This window comes from Phyllostomus hastatus, unplaced genomic scaffold, assembly GCF_019186645.2.
Source record: "Phyllostomus hastatus isolate PE091 unplaced genomic scaffold, TTU_PhHast_1.1 phas_contig_1162, whole genome shotgun sequence".
NCBI lineage: Eukaryota > Metazoa > Chordata > Mammalia > Chiroptera > Phyllostomidae > Phyllostomus > Phyllostomus hastatus.
Window position 1 is genome coordinate 8,017,615 of NW_025333537.1, and position 22,117 is coordinate 8,039,731.

At 54.7% G+C, this 22,117-nt stretch overlaps 2 protein-coding genes across 3 annotated transcripts in view; one reads left to right on the plus strand and one right to left on the minus strand.

Annotated features, from left to right (window-relative positions):
• The window catches only part of TPCN1 (two pore segment channel 1), a 50,642-nt gene extending 48,563 nt beyond the window's left edge, over window positions 1–2,079 (minus strand). For both annotated transcript variants that reach the window (XM_045842479.1, XM_045842470.1), the window contains exon 1: window positions 1,900–2,079. The gene's annotated coding sequence lies outside the window, so the exon portion shown is untranslated. The remainder of the gene's footprint in view (window positions 1–1,899) is intronic.
• A 358-nt stretch (window positions 2,080–2,437) lies between these two features.
• On the plus strand, window positions 2,438–21,911 carry IQCD (IQ motif containing D). The gene is made up of 6 exons (XM_045843989.1): window positions 2,438–2,518; window positions 11,816–11,898; window positions 14,238–15,056; window positions 17,975–18,208; window positions 19,879–19,950; window positions 21,463–21,911. The coding sequence occupies exons 3-6, from the start codon at window positions 14,331–14,333 to the stop codon at window positions 21,772–21,774; spliced, it is 1,344 nt and encodes a 447-aa protein (XP_045699945.1). The 5' UTR covers window positions 2,438–2,518; window positions 11,816–11,898; window positions 14,238–14,330; the 3' UTR covers window positions 21,775–21,911.
• The last annotated feature ends 206 nt before the right edge of the window (window positions 21,912–22,117 follow it).

Here is a 22,117-nt window from a genome sequence, read left to right on the forward strand (position 1 = left end):
GCAATCTGACTCCAGCCCCAGGCTACAACTCCCCCAAGTGCAAGGCCGGGGATTTATTTGGGCAGCGCTATGCTCCCACGACCTGTAAAGAGTTAGTGCGACAGGTCACCGACACTGGCCCTTAGTATCCTCTGCTCTCAGTCACCCAGCAAAAGGCCGCGTGTCCCAAGTCCCCGATTTAAAACACTCAGCGCGAGCCTGTAGCGAGTTCCTATTTATACACATTCCCATTTCCGCTGGGGAGGACCCAGAGAAAAGCCAGCGCTCAGCAGATCTGATGGCAGACCTTTGAACTTGAAACCAGCAGCAGGTCCTTTCCTCAAGCCCAGGCTTTCTGGGCTCAGTCAACTTTGCCTCCACACTTGACTCACGGAACGGCAACCCTGCAATTTACTTCTTTCACGAATCATCGGAATAATCCCAAGCAGGTCCCTGGGCGTCAATGTCTCTTCTTAAAACAAGGCAGTTACAAGTGAGAACTGGTCTGCTGGCTGCTAAGCCTGTAGCTCTCTGCGCGGCGAACTTCCTGTGAGATTTTTTATGTTTCCTCCAGATCCGGGGATTTCTTTTGCTTTCAAATCTCAATACCAGGGAGGCAGAAGAGGAAATCCCAAATGAGACATTACCATTTGGCTGTCTTAAGAATTAGGTTTTATTTATTTTGTGGTTGTTGTTTTTTGTTTTTTTTGGCTGAACTTTTTTTTTACCACAGAGATTTCCAAACATACTCAAAAGTAGAGAGAATATGTAAATGAACTTCCTAGTAACTTTCACTCAGTTTTGACAATTAAAAACATTTTGCCATTCTCTCCTGTATTTGTTTTGAAGGCGGGAGAATTGACTCACCCCCTCAACTCATCAAGGTTTCCTATTTTTATCATTATAATCATAAAGGCTAATGGGTTTTATTTTAACTATTTAATATATGACTATTTCCTTGCATGCATTGTCTTAGCTCACGGCTCTCACCTGGGGGTGATCTTGTCCCCTTCCCAGGGGACACTAGCACTGTGTGGACATTTTCCATTGTAACAATTCTCCAGAGGTGACGGGGGTGCTAGGAGGTAGAGGCCAGGTTTGCTGCTAAACGCCCCACAAGGCACAGGGGCGCTGCTGTTGAGAAACACCCACTTCGCAGATGAGAAAACTGAGGCTGGGAGGTGTTCGCTCTGCCTGCCTCTTGGAAGTGCACCTCTGGGAAGCCGCGGAGCCCAGGTTCCGACCCAGGCAGTCTGAATTCAGAAATGCCCGATCCCTGGCCTCCGGCGTAACCCTAACCCTGCTCCCCCTCCCAGAACCAGTTCTGCAGCCTGAATTCATTCCAGCCCATCCTTCTTCGGCGGGGACAGCGAGGTCCGGGGCGGGAAGGGACCTGCCCAAGGGCACACAGTGCAGGGCTCAGGGGTCCCAGCCCAGCGCACTCCTTGCACGCGGGGCTGTGCTGCTCGCTCTAGAGAGCGCACAGAAGGGACGGGTCACCCCTAGGGACAGGTCCCAGGGGAGGGCCCGCGGTCGTCACGCTGTCTGCTCCAGCCGCCTGACCGGCGCGAGTGGAGTCTCCTGAGGGCGCCAAGGCGGAGAGCAAGTGAGGAAGGAGGGGGGTGGGTACGGAGAGAAGTGCTGGCATGCCCGCCCTCCACGTGCACCCGAGCCAGGTCTGGGCCCCGGAGAGGGGGTCGCCCCAGAGAGCCGAGGACGAGGAAAGAGGGTGCAAAGTCCCGGCCTGGACTAGAGGGAGAGAAGCGCGCGGTGACTTCCTCGCAGTCCCTCTGCGCCCGCCCTGCCCTCGCTGCCCACACTCCAGTAGCTAGCGGCAACCCCTTACTCTTACTCCATGCCCTTTGACCCCTGACCCCTGCCCTCTCCTCAGGCCATCCCTTGCACCCCTTAAATTCTTACACTCGCCCCTGCAACCCGGACCGCGCGCCGGGCTCGGCACCGTGCAGCCCAGTCTGCTGGTGGCGCTGCCGTCGAGACCCCGAGCCTGAAGATGTTGCAGCCACCACCACTGCCGCTGCTGCCGCCACTTCAGCCGCTGCCACCACGGCAGCTGCGCCAGCTCTCTCATCTACCGCCTACCGTCCCCTCACCCCTCTGTCCCCGCCCTGTTCCCCCTTAGCTGAAGCCTATTCGTTAGTTTGGCTGCCATGATGAGTTCTGATTGGCCCACTCTCAAGTCCTTCCACAGTTCTCGCCCGCTGCGGGTGCAGGACTCCCAGCCCGCCTCCTAGGGAAGGGGAGGGACTAAGAGGCTCCGCCCCTCTACTCTCCCATCTTCCCCGCCTTACTCTTTCAGCCCAACTCAGAGTCAGTCCGGATCTTTCAATTGGTGGAGAGTCAGAGAGATGGTGTCTCTGATTGGTCAGAGACGGGAAGTGGGAGGAGCTCAGCGGCATTGAATGTCTAAAAGGCAAATCAGTCAGGCTCGGAGTCCCGCCTTCTGAGATTGGCGGGTAACCTAGCAACGCAGGTACCACCAAAGGTAATCGGGTAGAGAAACCTGGATCCCTCAGAGCAGGTGAGTGACCAGGGGAAGGGCTGGGGATGGGAGGGGGAGCTGTGGAATGACCTCTAGCCTGCCATCCTTTGACTCTCTGAGTAATCAGTAGCCCCCACGGCGGTCCCGTCCCGCCCCAGGTCCCTGCTCTTCAGCCCCCGCCTGCAAGGACCACTGGACATCTTCGCTGTCCCTTCCTGTACTGCCCCTCCGCGTATCATCTTCTTGGTCCCGCTTTCTCATCCCTAAAAAGTGGAGTCACATCGTAGCTAACTAGTAATTTCAAGTCCAACGTAAGGGCGGGGGGTAAGAGGATAGTTTCTCAGTCCTCCACCATTTCACCAAATGGCCATCTATTCCAGGGTAAGTAGGCAACGAAAGGCTTCTCAATTGAATGAGTGTTCCAATTAGTCATTTTGATTATGCCAATTTTTGCCTTTTGTGATAAGTTTAAAACTTAATTCCCATTCCCTGCCCTTAAAATGGGATTTCATTCATATACTTAAGACACAGAGTTTGTTGCGAGGATTAAATGAGGTCAGGCAAAGGAGAGCTTGGCATGGAGCTGAGGAACACAGTAAGGGTTCAGTGAAAAGTAGCATTCTCCCCCAAAAAAACACATCTGTCCTCGACTCTTCCTGCTTACAATTACTCCAACCGAACTATCTCTTTTTTTTAATATTTTATTTATTTATTTTTTAGAGAGGGAAGGGAGGGAGATAGAGAGAGAGAGAAACATCAATGTGCGGTTGCTGGGGGTTATGGCCTGCAACCCAGGAATGTACCCTGACTGGGAATCGAACCTGGGACACTTTGGTTCCCAGCCCACGCTCAATCCACTGAGCTACACCAGCCAGGGCGAACTATCTCTTTCCATATCTTAAATATTCATATATTCAACAAGTATTTGCTGAGTGCCAACTAATCCACCGAAGAAACTTCATTCCTCCCCTTGTGGAACTTGTCTAAATACTAATATGTAGGTAAATGTAAAATTACACCTGCAGAGATTCACCTCCAGGATGATGGAGTGAGGTCAACAAATCCCCTCCTCAAAAAGCAATGAGGGCAGCTGTGATGTCTGCATTTTCCAACCAATCAAATCAGGGAGACTTTCTGATCCCTTAGTCCCTCTGAAAGGTGTTCAAGAGGAAGTGAGAATCATTACTAAGATAACCAGGCCAAGGACAGAAAGTGGTGGGGAAGTCAAGGGTGAGAAGCCGTGAGTTTTGAGGTCACTGCCCCTGTCCTGTCTGAATATAAAAACACTGTCAGCAGAAAGCAAGAACCTAGCCCTCTGTTCCCTTTCCCAGACGTCAGCCGCCACTATGAAAGCCTTTTGTTCGAAAGCAGCTGTAACAGAAGCTGCAGGGCCACGGCATCAATCTCCCCACCTCCGGGCTGGACCGAGCTGGACCGGGCTGCCCAGGGCATCCCGGACAGAGCTCTGCCCTGGCTCTGAGCAGGGTGTCCCTCTGGAGCACATTCCAGGTACATGTGGTCCAACATAAATGCCAGTTAGCCAGTGTCACTTGTTTTTCAGGGGGAAATTGTATGAAAGGGGTTAGCCTTCTTTCCCTAGCTCAGTTGCTAGATGTCCCCACACACTTTCTTTTTCCCTAGAAGACAAGAGCTCAGGGCAATGATGCCGATGTACCACCTGAGTCACGCCTGAACTTATTATACTACTTCCCTTTGAAGAGGGCTTTTAACTCACGTAAGGGCTTTCCCATGTATCAAATTATCCCTCCTCCACCCAGCTCCCTTTGATGTAGCTAGGACAGGTGTATCACCAGGTGCCAGAGAGATAAGGGACTTGTCCAGACTTATTCCCAGAGCCACTGACAGGGGTGAGTCATGCACCCAGGTCTCCTAACACCAGCTTGTGACGCTGATCTTGACTCTGTAACTGATGGTGGCTTCATTTATTCATTGATTGATGATAGCGAGAGAGAGAGAGAAACGTCAATTTGTTGTTCCATTTACTGATGCATTCATTGGCTGATTCTTGTAGGTACCCTGGCTGGGGATTGAACCTGCAACCTTGGTGTATCAGGATGACACTCTAACCAACTGAGCTACCACCAGGCCAGGGCTGATGGTGGCCTTAGATGGCACAGATGTCAGCTTGTCAGATATAGCTGGGCCAGACTTGGAGAGGCCTTCCTTGGAACCTGGGTGGAGCACTAGACATGGGATGGAGAGGCCAGGAGTTTTATAGCAGAGCAAGGCCACTGTGATCCAGACCAGTAATTCTCTAGACCAGGGGCACCCCCAGCCCACACTCCCACCTCCGCAGGGACATTTGGCAAGAAACTGGTAGGGGGAGAAGGCTGCTAACAGCATTCAGTAGGTGGAGGTCAAGGATCCTGCCATACACCCTACAATGCTCAGGACAGCCCCCACAACAGAGAATTATTTGATCCAAAATGTCATTAGGGTGGCAGTTGAGAAACCCTGTTCTAGATTGGTATTTTCATGCAAGGCAAATGATACACACACACACACACACACACACACACACCGCTTTTCCCTTCGGGTCCTAGATAGTGGAACTGAAAACAAAAGTGACTACAAATCAGGATCGTTTGAAATACAGAGGAATCAAGATAAAGTATCTCTTTGAACTTAGCCCTCAAATACTAGCAGCGGGTTATATTCTACAACCAATCTAACGCCCTCAACACAAGGGCTTTCAAACACAGGTTGTTTTTTAACCACAAACCAAAGAAAGGCACTTATTTTCCTCCTCAACCCAGCAGACACCTATTTAATTATAAATGAGTACTTACTGCATGCCACACACTCTAATGGTGTCCATTCTCTTTCATTTATTTTTAGCTGGCAAATTGATTTCATTCACTAAAGGGGCACAACCCTCGGTTTAAAAAAGGCACTTCCTGCCCTGGCCATGGTGGCTCCATTGGTTAGCGGGTCGTCCCTTAACCGAAAGAGCGCAAATTCGATTCCCCGTCAGGGAGCCCACGCGAGGCAGCCAGTTGGTGTTTCCCTGCCACATCGACGTTTTCCTCTCTCCCTTGCTGTCTCTCTAAACGCAGTGAGAAAAATGTCCTCGGGTGAGGATACAAAAGAAACATAAAAAAGACACTGATTCAACATAATCTGTCACCCAGGAAAAGCCAGTGGTTTGCACTTTATAAGGTGACGACTTCAATATTGTTTAAGTAGGGGAAATTTATGTTAGAAGAACTCTAAATTCGTTACTAGGAAATTCTTTCTTTTGTCTGCAGCCAAAAGGCTACTATCCACAGTTGGCTGTACCTAGAAATAAACACTTCTAAAGCGACCGGGTAACAGAAAGGGGAATTTAAAATTCTGATGAACTAATTCGTTAAGAAGGAGCAAACTGGTGAGTAGTTTAATGAATTTTTGTTCTCCTGTCACTCACAGGAAAACACGAGTAATGCAGAAACCAGAAAGATTAAAACCAGAAATAGTCAAAAGTAGTACAGAGTGGTTCCATTTTGCCCCTTTATAAACCCTTCTCACAAAAACATATACACTGTTTTAAGGGAAAATATTACCTTTTAACTTAAGTATTCAAATGTTAACATTAAATTCCATCATTTTTGAGGTCAGAATAAAAGTGACCAAAGCTAGAAATTATTTTTGTTCATTTTTAATTATTTCACTGTTGTTCAAATACAGTTGTCTGCATTAACCCACCACCACTTCCCCCCAAACCCTAGCCATTCTCGCCTCGCTCCCCTGATTCCCCCCTCCCCCCCCCCCTTGGTTTTCTCCGTGTGTCCTTTCTAGTTGTTCCTGGAGCTAAACGTGATTAAACTTGGACTTTATTTCCTACTGACAGCAGTTCTAGCAGCTGTGGATCCCCCGACTGTCCCCATTTTGCAGATGAGACGCCAAAGCTGGGAGAGGACTGGCTGCCTAAGGCCACACAGTGCGGAACTGGGGGTAACCGAACAGCAAGTGGGGTCGGGGGTCCTGCTGCCCGCCGCCAGCCTCTAGGGAAACGTTTTGGTGATATAGGGATGGAGTCTTTATGCAAAAGCTCCACAATTTTGGAATAACAGCTTTCCACCTGCCTTCGTCACTTAAGCCTATCAATTAAGGCTAAACTCTTTAAACTCTTTAACTCTTTAGTTACAGCTCTAATCACTTAAACACCATCCATTAAAGCTAAACTCTTCAACACCTGAGTTCTCTAGCATTTCCCCTGTTAGTTTTAATTATCTTATTTCTATAGGTAGAACAAACGAGAATAATATAAGATACAAAAGCTGCACAATTCCAGGACGGCAGGCTTCTGCCTCAGAGGTCGTCCCCTCTAGAACTGCGGAAGAATAACCCTGCCGTCCACCCGCAGGCCGGCCCAGCCCCGGGGCTGCACCCGGAGTTCCTTCCCATCCCAAATACCTTCTGCTGGGAAAGCAGGCCGCCGCAGCACGATCTCCCAGCCATCCTCCAGGAAGAAGCCAAAGAGAGCCCAAGCTCCAGGCCGCCCAAGAGCGCAAGAGTCCAAGAGCCCTTCTTTTATACCGAATCTTCTGTCCCACAATCCCACGCGCTCCGGAGGCATTCCGCCGCTCAGCCAATCCCGCCCTAGGCTGTTTCCATTGCCTCCGCGAATTCCTCCTCCTCCGGCCTCCTGCCTCCCCGTGATCTGATCAGATCTCTCTGTATCTCGGGGAGGCCCTGAGCTCGACCTCCAAATTCGTCTGCCACCAGCACCCAGAAAGTTAGTCCTTGTGCAACAGGCTCACGTATTTTTTCTTCCACGTCAGAGATGAGGGCCCAGAAGGTCAAGTGCATTTGCTCGGGGCTAGAGCTGTGGCCAGTGGCTGGCAGAGAGATGTTCACTGTCACCAGCGTTTTAGAAATCTGTCTGTCACCCGGGAGCACATTCCCTCCCAACCTCGGTCACCACTCAGTGTCCTCCGTCTCCGAAGCCCTGGATGACGTTGGAGGCGTGGCCACCGAGCCCCCGCAACTGTGGAGATCCCGCCTGTTCACACCCCCAGCGTGCACCCGCTGCAGTCCCAGGCTAGGGCTCTCCCAGGCTAGGGCTCGTCTGGAAACCCAATATAACCCACAAAATGCAGGTTCTCGCAAAGGACAAGAGAGGGCTGGGGAAGGGTTCAAAGGCGGCAACAGCAAAAATACAGCTAAACCCTGAAAATGAAACCAAGTTGGTTTTAAATCTTTTATTTTAAAATTCCAAGCCCTGAGTACGGGGATGGGAAACCACTCCTAGGCCACGCCTTGGCCCACTGCTGAAGTGTGACGCTCTTTCTGGTTCTAGCTGGGGCCTCCCCTAATGTGTGAAACAACATCGCCCCGTTGTGCCATCACCGCTCAGTGAGGGAACGGGCCCATTGGGGGTTCTGGGTGTGCCGTCTCCTCGTACTGAGCACCTACCGTGGGACAGACACTTGTGACGGCAGCCTTCATCCCGCATTTTCTGCCCCTTTCCAGCCCCTGTCTTCCCTGGAAGGCTCAGAGAAAGCGCATCGAGCTAGATGTGTGGTTTGCAGGCCACGGGAGCTTCCCGGGGCCAAACGGAAGGTTCCTGCAGCTTCCAAGGCACAGCTTCTGCCTGTCACCTCACTTTGAGAACATGTTGTTGAGTTTTGCATCTGTGTTCGTGAGATGTATCCATCTGCACTGTCCTTTCTCCTGATGTCTTTGTCTGTTTTGGTATCACAGGAACGCTAATTTCACAGGATCGATTAGGAGATATTCTGCTGTTTTATAGAAGAGATTGTGGAGAATTGGTATGATTTCTTCTTTAAATACTTGGTACACTTCACCAGTGAAATTATCTAGGCCTGGTGCTTTCTGTTTGGGGAGGTTGTTAACTGTCGATTCAATTTTTTAATAGATGTAGGCCCATTTGGGTTCTCTGTTTCTCCACGTATGAGTTTTTGGTAGATTGTGCCTTCAAAGAAATGGTCCGTTTCATCTAGATCATCAATTTGTGCCGTGCAGTTGTTCCTAACATTTTCTCATTGTCATTTTCACATTCTTGGGATCAGTAGTTCTGATCCCTCTCTCCTTCTTGACATTAGTAATCCATTAGCACGTCTTTAGCATCTCCCTGCCACTCGCTAACCTTGCTTTTTGACAGCGGAGATCTGGTCTTGGACTCATTGTTCCTGGGTAATAGTATCTCGCTAGAATGGAGTAATACCAGGATGCAGGCATGGTTATCTTCCACTTCAGGAAAGTGATCCAGATTTTGCAGTTACAGAGGAGATACAAAGTTTCCTTTTTAATGAAAAGTACTTACGAATGAAAGTATGTATACTTTAGAAAGTTAAGTTGATAATAGCACGACTTGGCCTACAGATTCGGCAGAAATCACAGAGGTGGCAAGCCGGGCAACACTGGACTAGAGCTAACCCTCACGGAGGCCTCTCTCCTGACCCCTGTGGTGTGGTGTCACGCTGCCCTGTGACCCCTGCGTCGTGATCAGTTACGAAGTGCGTCTTGGTAGTTAGATGAGAATGAGTGCCAAAGTCTGCATGCATGATGGACTGAAAATAAACAAATCAGTGAGAGACGTTGGAAGCTCCCCCTACCACCATTCAGTTGCTCCTCTCACTCACCGCGCTCTGAGAAGCTTTTCTCAAGGAGAAAGGGATGGGGTGACAGCTCTGTTGTGGTAGCTGTGTCTGATGCCGGGTGTCCCCATGGGAACACAACACCGGTAGGAACCCTGTGTGGTAGCAGAAAGATCAAGTCATGTGTGCGTGTGTGTGTACACTTACAGATATAAAACAAATACAAATATTTGTATTTGTAGTTGTTAAGTAGACTGGCTGCTGTAGGAACTGGATCTTTTTTTTAATGCATATTTTATTTCTTTTTAGAGAGGGGAAGAGATAGAGAAAGAGGGAGAGAAACATCAGTGTGCGGTTGCCTCTCATATGCCCCCTACTAGCGACCTGGCCTGCAACCCAGGCATATGCCCTGACTGGGAATCAAACCTGTGATCCTTTGGTTCACAGGCCGGTGCTCAATCCACTGAGCTACACCAGCCAGAGGAAAACTGGATCTTCAGCAAGTCTGTTCTCTGAGCCCCTAGTCAGCAGGACTCATTGAAATGGGACCAGCAAAGAGTCACTCTACTGAGTCCCCCTGGGAAGTCAATCTTAAAACTGGGAGACTGGACGGAGCAGTGGTTCCTGGACAGACCGCCCGGGCTGAACTCCCAGCTCCACCACTTACTAGCTCTGGACGAATGCAAACATCAAACCTCTCTCTGCCTCCATCCTCTCACCTACAACATGGAGGCAATGACAGCTCCTCCCGCACGAGGGTTTTTGTGAGGGATAAAGGAGTCAATTCACATAAAGAGTTTAGTGTTTGGCACACAGTATGTTCTCAAAACTTAGCTAATGTGAAAATGACACCCCTGCCCCGGCTGGTGTAGCTCAGTGGGTTGAGAGCGGGCTGCGAACCAAAGGGTTGAGGGTTCAATTCCCAGTCACGGCACATGCCTGGGTTGCAGGCCAGGTCCCCAGTGGGGGCCATGTGAGGCAGCCACACATAGCTGTTTCTCTACATCTTCTTCTCCCTCTCTTCCCTTGTCTCTAAAAATAAATAAATAAAATCTTAAAAAAATAAAATAAAATGACATTCCTTAAAGTGAGCTCCCTCCCCCCATATATCCACACACACACTCCAGTTTCCTTAAAACCTGCTGACTTCTCCATGCACCCGGAGATTTGTAAGGCTAGATTTTCTTCCTCTTTTTTCTCCCAAGGGGGAAAAATATAATTTACCTCAATGCTTTTTTTCCCTTCAAAATGTTCAGAGAGTGAAAGTAATAAAATATCCAACCAGCCCAACTTGAATGAAGACGAGGCATAATTTGCATGATAAAGATATATTTCCATTTATAAAGTTCATCAGCAGAATTAATGACAAATAAAGGGAAGATCCAATTAAAGTTCCCCAACCATTAACAATCTTGCTTCAACTCTCAGGGCAGGAATTTTCAAAGGAGAGGCTGGAGTTGGAAATGATTTAAATATTAAGGTTGGTGGCGTTAAAGGGGACATGAAATGATCATATTAGAATTCAAGGAAAAGAGATTTTCCAGTGATTTTTGTCATCAGAGTCAGACGCGTTTTCCCCCAAACCGAGTTCCACGGGCGTTTTCTTGTTCACCCAAATGAGCTGTCAGGAGCTGATGGGCGTCATCATAATCAAAGAAAACAAGTTTGCCCTTTAAAGCATAAGAGGTAATTTGGCTGAAAGCAAATTGGAAACATTTCATACAACGTTGCATTTCCAGCCGCCATCCCTGAAGAATTCGGGCGTTTTGATTTATGCCTGGGAGCTTCGGGGGACAACGGGAGAAGTGCATGCATTGAACACTTTGGTCACATTCATCCTGTGGCCGGGGGCAAAGATCCTTCATCCTCAGAGAGCACGGTCCGTGGCTGTCCACGGAACGCTATTTTCAGGACAAGCCCGCGTGGAGCTCACGAGGCTGGAGAAGAGCAGGCCTGGGTGGGAATGAAGGAGATGCCGGCTGGACTCAGGACTCGGCTCCCGGCTTCCGATCCGGGACCCGGTCTGCCCGGCCACGGGACACAGCAGCCTCTGCACCTGGTCTCGCTCCCTTTCGTCCCTGTTCTGAGCCACTGCGGGCGTTTCTGTGACTCGGTCCCCTAGGCTCCGTTCGCTCTTCTGTTTGGAGAACTGAAGATCTCTTGTTGTGTCTTCAGAGATCACTTCCTCCTCCCTTGCATTTATATCTCCACCCCCACCGTCTCCCAGGAGCCGCCCCCCCCCGCCCCCATCTTGTGTTGTCAGTTGCCTAGACTACGTATATCAGCTGGGGTTCTTTGATTGTAAGCACCGGAAAGGACCCGGCTAAACAGGATGGTGATGGAATTGCTGACAGGCCAGGCCTCAGCGAGAACAGCAACTGAGTGGCTGGGGGGAGGTTCTGGGGTTCTCCATAGCAGGCTGTCCTGGAACCTGCCACTGGCATGCGTCTGTCCCCCCCATCTCCCACTGAGGGGTCCCTCTTCAGAATTCCCAGGGGGGAGACAGCAGGCCCCACCAAGACGGCATGCAGTGGGGGAGAGGATGAGTTTCTCAAAGGGGGACTGGGGCGCGCGCAATCACCCGACAAAGAGGAAATGGATTCTGGGAAGGCCGGGACGTCCTGTCCACTGTCCGCTCTAGCTGGAACTCCGTGGGCTTTAAACAGAGCTCTTTGTCCTCCCTTCCGAACTTCCTCTGCCCATTTCCCTAGTGACCGGTGCCCCAGCATTCTCTCCCGGTCACCCACACTCAACACTGTCTTTCATTCCCCAGGTCCTGATGGTTCTTCCTCCTTTGGATTTTCATTGGTTTGAACTGCGTCTGTAGCCGCCCTCCGCTGTACAGGGGCTGAGGAGGTGAGCGTGAGGTGCTCCCAGCCTCTACCTTGTGGGCAAGCAGGAGGGACGGGTGGAGCTCGGGATGGGGGAGGGTGCCTGCCCCCCCCCCGGGGGGGGCTTAGCATCACGAGAACCTGTCAGGAGAACTCAACCACGGCTGGAAGCCCAGGGAGGTCTTCCTGGAAGAAGTGGCACTTGAACTGAGATCCGAGTGCAAGGAACGAATTTGGCAAGAAAGAGGGAGAGAGGTGCATTTCAGGGAAAAGAGACAGGAGGTACAAAGGCCCTGAGGTAGAAGGTTTCCAGTAGCTCAGCTTATCTGCCTGCCCCCAGGCCTTTCCCTAGGAATCATCGTGAGACAGATCTAACTTTATCTCGTCCGCTTTCCCTGTGATCTCTCCTACAAGATAAAGTCCCCACTCCGGTGTGGATAGGCCGTCATCTCCACCTGTTCCGTGACTACAACTTATTCCCTTCCTCTGCTACTCATTGACCCTTCACGAAAGCATGAAGGGTTTTATGTCCCGAACTAGGTTATAAACTCCGGGAGGCCAGGAACCGTCCCTTGCAGCTCCTTCATATCCCCAGGGGCTCAATAAAGACCAGAGCAGAGGACTCTGGGGGTGATCTTTATTGCAGGGAGCAGGAGCAGATGTAAGCAGACCAGTGAAGGAGCCCTTGAATCATCTAAGTGAGAGATTACCAGGCCCTTCCTGGCAGAGAAGCTGCCCAGGAGGAAGGACGGGGAGTGGGAGCCATCAAGGAGAGAACACGGGCAGAGTTGAGTGGCAGATCGGATGTGGGGGGTGAGGAAGACTGAAGGGTGTCACTCAGGTTTCTGGCTTTTGCAACTAGGATGGATAGCTGGTCATCAAGATGGAGGATGAAGAAGGAGCAGGGCGAGGGGTGGGCAGGCACGTGGTGGGCACCGTCTTAGACGCGCTGTACCGGGAGCCCGGCCCATCCTGGGCGGTCAGCGGTCATTGGACACCTCCGGGCCCCAGAGACTCAGGCTGGGCGATCACTGCAGGCCTGCACTTGGGATTTCAGTTTCCCTGGGCTAATGACGTTGGTTATTGTTTACTGAGCACTCACAATGTCCAGGCTCTGGGCCGAAATGTCCCACTGAATCTGAAGATCCCCGTCCTATGGCCGACGCAGCCCAGGCTTAGGGGCATTTTAGATAACCAGCTCCAGGACCCCCAGGAAGGATGTGAGCCCACGCGGGGCTGCCGCAGAGACAGTTCTCTCAGCCGTCATGCCGTGTAGGCAGTGTAAGTTATGGGTTTCAGATTGCCCCGCAGGTTTCTCTGAAGCAGCCGTTTAAAAGGGCTTCTTATTTTGTCACAGTTGTAGCTCTACAGAAAAGTTGCAGAGTACAGAATGCCCGTGTGCCCTTCATTCGGCTCCCCCTGCTGTTAACGTCTCACATAACCACTAACCGCGGTGTGTGTGTCCAAACTAAGAAATTAACATTGATACAATGCTATTGACTAAACTATCCACGTCATTTGGATTTCACCTTCCAGAATACAATCTTGGATGCAATGTAAAAGATTGTATTTCCAAGGCATTGTTCATCCCACTCTGAGTTTTAAAATCCACACTTAGCTCCGGCCAGTGTGGCTCAGTGGATTGAATGCGAACTGAAAGATCTCTGGTTCGATTCCCAGTCAGGGCACATGCCTGGGTTGCAGGCCAGGTCCCCAGTTGGGGGCGTGCAAAGAGCCGGTGCAGGAGTGCTGTGCGGGGGCCAGCCCTGCTCGCTCCACCCCCGCTCTGCTCTGCAGCAGGCTGCACTGCCCAGGCCCCCTTGTCGGTTGGTTCCTCACTGCCTTTGACCAATGCGAGGCCCCGGTGTACGGATGGAGGGTGGGAAGGAGGGAGAAACCAGAGTGTTTCTCCCCTCCTTGCACTGGCGGTGTTTCTGGCAGTGGCCACAGGAACTGGCTGTGGCTCCAGCGGTCCCCTTGGTGACCGTGATCCCAAAGCTCACCACCTCCTCCTCCTGAGGTGGCTTCCTGCCACCAACAATTTGGGGGGGGGGCGGTGCACTTCACCTTGCCCCTGCTGGCCTGTCAAGTCTTCCACCACCTATATCTAAAGACTTAGAACGAAGTCAGCATTCCTGGTGGGTCCCTGCCTGACGCACGTGCCCGAGACCCACCTCCGCACTTGGCCTCCCTACCCCGGCAGCCCCGACCCAAAGCTCCAAACTGCTTTCAGTGAGAGGTTCTGCACAAATCTGCCAAGTGCCTGAGGTGAGCCCTCAATACCAAATGTGTGGTTGCTTTGGCCAAACCAGCCACACCGGGGCCTGCGTAGCTCCACCAACTACCTACTCCTTCCTTTTTCAGAATATCTAGGGACACTGCAAGCAGGAGACCCGTCTAGTCTGCCAACATCTCGATCTCCCGGGGTGGACGGAGACAGAGAAGGCCGATCGCACAATGGCTTCAGACATCCTCTCCATGGGTGCTGTCTACCAAGGCCTTGACGTGAACAGAATGAGGCTGATGACAGAGCCGTCCAAAAAGCCAACCTCCCCGCTGAAAGCCTTGGTCCCCTCTAAGACCAAACTCACCACGATCGAGACCAAGAGGATCATGTCCGTACTGGACGAGACCATCCACAAGGTGCAGCTGGTGACCCTCCTGTCCTATGTGACGTCCGACAGTGAAGACCTGGAGGGCATGCTGGGAAAGGACACCGCGAGGGCCGTGAGAGAGCACAAAGACCTCTGCAAGGACCTCCTGGACAGGGTCAGCTTCCTGCAGGAGGAGCAGCGGCGGGTGCGGGAGGAAGAGTTTGAGGACGAGCCGTGGATCCGAGAGCACCTCCTGTCCCTCGAGCAGCAGAAATCCCACCTCCCGCCGCTGATGGAGCAGATCAAAGCATCCACCAGGGACGTCCTGAGGCTCCTGCTCAGCAACCCGCAGGCGGCCGGGCTCCTGCAGATGCGGACGGTGGCCAGAAGCGCGGGAGCCCAGACCTTCATCGACAGCCTGGTGGAGCTGCGGGGTTTCCTGTTTGAGAAGCTGCTCACCGGTCCCATGGAAGCCAGAGACAAGGCTCAGTTCCTGCAGGATGTCACCAAGCAGAACAGAAGTAACCAGGAAGCCATCGATGCCCTGGAGGAAGAACTGGCGGCGAGACTGAAGGACAGAAACGCAGAGGTACCGTTTGCAGGGTTGGTCAAGTTACGGAAGGAGCCCGAAGCTTTTTAAATCACCCAGGGATTTAAGTAGACGTGTTCATTCATTTATTCCACAAATGTGGTTTTGAGTGCTTACTAGGTGCCAGGTCTTATATAAACAAACACACGTGGCCCTGCTTCACAGAGTTCATAGTAAGGAAGGTGGTTCTCAAAGAGCTGATTTAATTATGGTCTTGAGACACGCAGTGAAGGGTAAGCATAAGGCGCTGCGAGGGAGAGTTACAGGAATGGTGATCTCAGACTGGAAGGGTCAAGGAAGGCGGAACCAAGACACGAAGGATGAGAGGGGCTGAGCCAGGCAGGTGGGAGAGGGAGGAAGCTTCCAGGCCAGGGCAGGCACGCTTTCTCTGCAAAGGGCTGGAGAGCAGAGAGTTTGGGCCTCAGAGGCCGGGCCGTCTCGGGTGCAGCTGCTGAACTCAACTCTGCCGCGACAGCGCGAGAGCAGCCGCGAGCAGAGCTGTGTTTCAGTAAAGCTTCGTTTGCAAATGCAGGCCTCCAGCGGGATTTGGCCTGTGGGCCTTCCTTGGCAGACCCCTGCCCAAGGGGGAGGGCGGTGTGCGTGCCTAGGTCCTGAGAGGGGCCCAGGCCTGGCGGGGTCAGGAACCTGAGAAGTGCCGGTGAGCCAGAGGGAAGGGGCAGAGATGGGTCTAGAGAGATGGGTGGTGGGGGGGCTCATACAGGACCTGAGGCCTAATCAGGGGAGGTGGTCTCTGTCCTCAGGGCAAGGGGCAGGCGGGAGGGGCGGAAGCTCCAGGAAAATTCGTAAGAAGGAAAATGATCGCAACCTCATAATAACCATTTCGGGACACATATGAGGGGCAGTTGGCCTGGGAACAACCCAGCTTTGGACCGCACAGGGTCCGCGTGTGCGTGGATTTCCTTCCACAAATACTGTGCGTGCGTTTTCTCCTCCTCAGGGTTCTCTGAGTAGCGTTGTCTTTTCTGTAGCTGACTGCATCCATCGTACGAGTGCAGTAGGTAATACACGTAGCATACGAAACATGTGTCAACGGACGATGTTACTAGTAAGGCTTCTGGTCGGTAGTGGGCTATTAGAATTAAGGTTCGGGGGGACTGAAAAGTTATATGTGAATTTTCAAGCAGAGGATCAACACCCCTAACCCCTGTGTTGTTCGGGGGTCAACTGTATTATGCTTTACCTCTATCTCCTCACTAAAAGCCTTCCCAAGTCTCTGCCAGATGGCGTATGAGTACAGGTTGCGCTGCTAAAACAGAGAGACCCAAACCATGGTGGCTTTGTGGAGACGGAAATGTATTTCCGTCTAAGAGCTGGCACGGAAGGAAGCCCTGCTTTCGTAACATCATCGGGGTCCGGGCTCCTTCCACCTGACTTCTCTCCTGTGCCCCAGGGGACTTCTACCTGTGGACCTAAAGGCCGTTCCAGCTTTTCCCCCATCACAGGGCCACTGGCCCAGCCCACAGGAAGGAGGGAAGAGCGGGAGGGTGCTGCCCTCTAGGGAAGAAACCTGGAAATAGCACACAGTACTGTTCTCAGCCACACCCAGAAGCAAGAGACGCTGGGACCGGTTGGTCTGCAGCTGGGCCCGGGTTTTCGGCAGAACACTCTGCGGCACAGCCTCTCCAGGGAGAGCAGATCCCGGGGGACAGCTGGCCGGCGCTGCCACGGGCACTTGGATGCCCGTCGCCGTGAGAAATGAGCGGGCGAGGCCCCGTGCAGCAGCGTGCCACCCCGCCCCGCGCACCAGCTCAGGCGGTGCCCTTCCTGGTGCTGTCACTGGTCTTATCCTACAGGGCGTGCATCAGAGTTTGTCGATAAACGTCAGTATGGTTATTTGGTCATTTGATTTGGGTCTGGCTCCCCCACAAGAGGACAGGGGCCTTGTCCCTTCTGGCCCTCCGTTGTGTCCCCAGTGAGCCAGGCACAAAAGGAGGGGCACAGCCACTATTTGGAAAATGGGGAGGAGGCAGGCTCCTGGCTGCGCGGTCAGGGCAGGCCACCACAGGTGGGAGGGGTGTCACCTGGGGACAGGGACAGAGCCCCAAGCGGTTTTACTGGTCCCACTCAGGTGGTGGAGCCAGCTTGGGGCTTCCAAGTAGGACAGACCTGGGGTCAAATCCCATGTTTGCTAAGCACACAAATCACATTGTGCCCCTGGAGCTGGGTGTGACATGAGGGGCAGCCCCAGGCAGGCATGTCACGGAGCCCACCAGGAAAGCCGACGACACACCTGCTCCGGAAGCCCGCCCCGGGGCAGGAAGCCTTGCCCCAGGATAAGCTTGCCCAACAGCCGCCCCTTCCCTCCCCGCTCCCCGTGTGTGGGGAGTGAGCCCAGACGCCCCCGGAGCCCCACGGCCAGCCCCAGCCCCAGGGGGTCCGCGCGAGGCTCCAGGTGGTCAGCCTCTGGCGGGTCTGTACACAACACAGCCCTGTCCTCCTCCCTCGTTCCTGTTTCTGAACCGTCTGAGGGCAGGGGACAAGCCAGGCCCTCCAGGAAGCGTGGCCGCGGTCTTGCACCTTCGGGCATCATGCTGTGTCTCTGCCTGCTGGGCACCTCAAGCAGGGGGATGGCTGCTGTCCCCAGCCCCTCCTGTGGCCTCACCCTGCGTGCCTGTGCCCCTCACTCGTGCCGGGAAATAGAGGGCGGGGGCCGAGACCCCAGCTCTGGGTCACAGACAGACCTGGCCTCCAACGCCAGCTCAGTGGCACCGCCCCGGACGGACGACCTGACTGACCCCCTTCAGCCTGCGCTTCCTCGCCTGGACTCAGGCGCTCCCTGCGCCCGCCCGTCGGGGCTGTGGTGGGACCAGCGAGGTGGTGTCGCCGTGACGGCCGCCTTCTCCCTGTGGCGACCCGTGGCCATGGAGGCACTAACGGAGCCCCCCTTCCTGCCCCAGGTGGAGAAGGAGAACGCCGAGATCCAGGAACTGAAGCACCAGCTGCACCAGGTGCTCAAGTTCTCGGAGAACAGCCTCTACCGCACCAAGCGGGAGGCCGAGAAGCAGCAGAAGGCGGACTTCCGGGCCTCCCAGGCCCGGGTGGCCAAGATCCAGCAGGACATCCTGCAGCTGCGGTCGCAGTTCCACAACCTGACCATGGAGAACCGGGAGGCGGAGCAGGCGCTGCGGAAGGTGCCCTGGGGAGCGGGCAGGAGGGGACGGTGGGGCCGCTGGGGAGGGGACAGGGAGCAGGGGGGTCCAGCGAGGAGGGCAGGGCTGCCCCAGCCGCCCAGGGAGCCCAGGGTGGGGCCAGCGTCCCTTGGGAGGCGGGAGGGGGCGGCACACAGGCCCAGGGGCAGAGAGACGGGGGTCCTGTGCTGCCGCCCACCCGCTCTGTGATATCGGGCAAGTCCCCCAACTCCACCCGGCCTGTCGGGGGCGGTGAGACCCACCTTGTCCGGAACCGTGCAAAGGAACTGCAGGAACACGCGAACCGCGGGCCAGTCCGCTCCCTCTGAGCCTCTGTTTTCACATCTTTACGAGGAAAGCAGTCAACGGGTCTGAACGGATTACTCTGGGGGCTAAGGGAGACGGCAGGCAGAGGGCTGGTGCGGAGCGGGTGGGTGCTCAGTGAGCAGGTGGGTGCTCAGTGAGCGCCGTCTCCCCACCTGCCTTCTCCGCCGTCTGGCCAGGAGCCAGGCCCCGGGCGCCGCCTGCTTCTCAGCCCCTTTCCCCACGAGGGACCCCTCTCTGTAACACTGGTTCCCGGTTCCATTTATCGTCACGACTCTTTCGAGCCTCCGATGGAAGCTGGGGGCCTCTCTCCCATAAAAAAGTCACGGTGCATGTGCACACCAGTGAACAATCCTGGGGGGTCCCAGGCCCCTCCCCCCGATGCCAGCCCGTCCATGGTGCCCAAGCTAAGAACCCCTGCTCTGCAGGATTAGGAAGCTGGTTTATTATCCTTTTTAAATTCAGGTGAAATTCACGTAGCATAGAATGAACCGCTTTAAAGCGAACGGTTCGGGAGCGCTTGGTGCACTCACTGTTGTGCAGCCACCACCTCCGTGTTCCCAAACACTTTCATCACCTCAAAATAAAAGGCCTCACCCATTAAGTGGTTCCCCCCCCTGCCCCCACCCTCCAGCCCCTGACAGCCACTAATCTGCTTTCTGTCTCTATGGATTAGCCTGTTCTGGACACTTCACACAAAAGGAACCACAGCCTACATGGCCTTTGTGGCTGGCTGCTCTCACTCAGCATCACGGTTCCAGGGCTCATCCACGTGGTAACACGTATCGGCACTTCGTTCCTTTAAAGGCTGAGTAACACTCCATTGTGTGGACTGGAGCTGATCTTTTAAAAGCAAAGCTAGGCCGCAGCGACCCTCCAGTGCCTCTAAATGCACCCAAAGGCTTCCCCTCCCCCTGCATCACAACTTCCCCTGGGGCCTTGCCGAGACCCCGCCTCCGCTCAGCCCCTTCCTTCCAGCCACACCCACTCCAGTTCTCTCCTTCAGACACCGCAGGCGTGTTCCCACCACGGGCCCTCTGCATCTGCTGCTCCCTCTGCTTAGAATGCGCCGGGGCCAGACTGCCGACTGCAAATCCAGCTCTGCCACTCATCAGCTCTGTGGCCTTGTGGCCTTGTGGCCTTGAGACTGTGCGTTAGCGCGCTGATCCGCAGTGTCCTCGTGTGGGACATGGAGGGGAGCCTGCCCCTCCCGCGTGGACTCACAGGCAAGGCACACACAGCACCCACCACAGGGCCGGCCGACGCAGACTGTGCTCGGTATCGTTTATTGCTGATACTAGTCCGACAAACCACGGCTAAGAGGAGGTTTTTTATTTTTTATTTTTTAGAAGAAGTATAAAGTGGAGACGGAAATTGAGAACTGGATCCAGAAATACGATTCGGAGATGGGTGAAAAGCAGGTATTGTCGCTGCACAAGTCTCTCTCCAGTGTGTTTCCCAAGATCCTCTAGGAATGGGGGGATGGGAGGGGAGGCCCCAGGGTGGTGCCTGGTCCCAGCCAAGTTCTGGGCCTCCCGGGAGAGGCCTTGGAACACCGGCCCACAGCAGGCCCTCCCCTGCCCCTGCCTCAGGCTCAAGGGTTTGTCTAGTCTGGGCGGCGAGGGGAGAGGTGGGGAAGGAAGGATCCAGAAGCTGAGCCACTGAGGAGGGCTCGACAGTGGGCCCGAGGATCCCGGCTCCACCTAGTGTCCACATCGCACACTGTCCGCGCCTCCCCGGCTCAGCTCTTGCCGGCACCCAGGCCAGGGCTCAGCCACCCCCCCCAACCCCGACTCAGACACCAGCTTGCCTGTCCCTCTTCGCTGCTCAGGCAGGCTCTTGGACACGGCAGAGAAGAGAGGCCCCACTATCAGTCGGAGGTTCTTCTCCGGTGTCACTTACCAGCTGTGTGACCTTCAGCAAGGGGCTTGACCTTTTTGAGCCCTTTCCCCCGCACACGACCTGCAGAGGCGGTCACACCCGCACCGGGGCCTCCGCGGGGGTGCCACGAAGCACCAAGTGCCTGTGCTCGGCATGAGTCTGGCCCGGAGGAAGTGCTCAGGGGGTGGCAGCCTACGATAAGGCGTGTCCTCAAACCCTCCCCCAAACTCTGCGACCCTCTCGGTGGCCCACGGCCTGGGCTTCGGGGCCAGGGAAAGGAAGCCTGGTGAGCAGCGGAGGGGACGCCAGCCTGTGCGTGGGCCCGAGTCCGGCGCGCCGCTCCGGGAAGGGCGCGTCGGGTGGGGGCGGGCTGGCTGAGCATGCGCGCCCCGGGGAGGGGACACCTCGGAGGCCGTGCTCTCGTTTCTCCGGTCCCAGTGACGGGGGTGCCTGCCTGGTCAACTCGGCGTCCTCTGAACGGGCTTCGCTTCTGGTGGACGCTTGGCAAACGCCGGCGGAAGGGAGGCTGCCGGCAGGCATAAGGAAGAACCGCGGGCCCCGGTTGCCGGAGCAAGTGCGACTCGCCGTCCCTTTGTGAATCGGGCGGCCTCAGCGGCAGCATTTTCTGTGTCCTCACGTGTGCCTGGCACGGCACCCAGGCACTGTGGCCATCCTGTCATTTAATCCTGGCAACAGCCCCCACCCCGGCCCCCCCCCCGGGTTCGGAGCAGTCCCCACGTTTCAGAGGAGGAACAATGAGAGCCGGAAAGGGAATCCTGTCCAGGCGCCGCTGCGCCGGGGTCGCCGCTCCCTCTGGCCTACCCACAAGCTGTGTTTTTTCCCCAGCCATTCCCAGAATTATTTCGCTTGGCTCCCGCCTGGAGCCAGGGTGGATCCCACCACCTCTCCCACTCTCCTCCGGGCCTCGGAGGCAGGAAGGTTTTAGTGCCGGCGGCACTGCGGGGGCGGAAGCCCCTTTGGGAAGCGTGGGAGTGTGTGCGGTGGAGGCGGAGGGCAGGCCCGACTCCTGGTGACCCCTTGACCCCCTCCAGGAAGAGTACGAGGAGCTGGACATCATCCACAAGGAGGAGCGGGCCCAGCTGGACGAGCTGAAGCAGAGGCACGACGTGCTGGTGGAGGAGTTCGCCCAGATCCGGGAGGAGCGGGAGATCAACTCCAAGAAGCGCATGGAGGACGAGCAGGAGCTGATGCGCATGGTGCGGGCCGCCACGCTCATCCAGGCCGTGTGGAAGGGCTACCTGGTCCGCTCCATGCTCAAGTCCAAGAAGAAGAAGCGCGGCAAAGGCAAGGCCAAGGGCAAGGAGAAGGCCAAGGGCAAGAAGGCGGCCAAGGGCAAGAAATGAGCCCTCCTGCCCCACTCCGCATCCAGGCCGGAAAGCCACTGGGACAGGGAGGCCCTGTCATTATGGTTTGAACAGTTTTTCAAAATTAAAAACCACTTTAAACCATACCCTATAAATAAACCTCATTTTATGCAGCGCTGTTGGCTGTGCGCACGTCCGTGTCTGCAAACGTCATTTCCGTGAGGGGAGCACGCAGGCTGGGTGGGTCCGCCCGTAACCACGCCTTCCTTCAGCCTCCATGGGGGGCCGGCCCGGAAGCTGCCATGGCCACGACGGCCACCTCACCCACTAGGATGGCTCACGGGGAATGCGGGGCAGGCAGAGAACGCCAGGAGGGACAGGG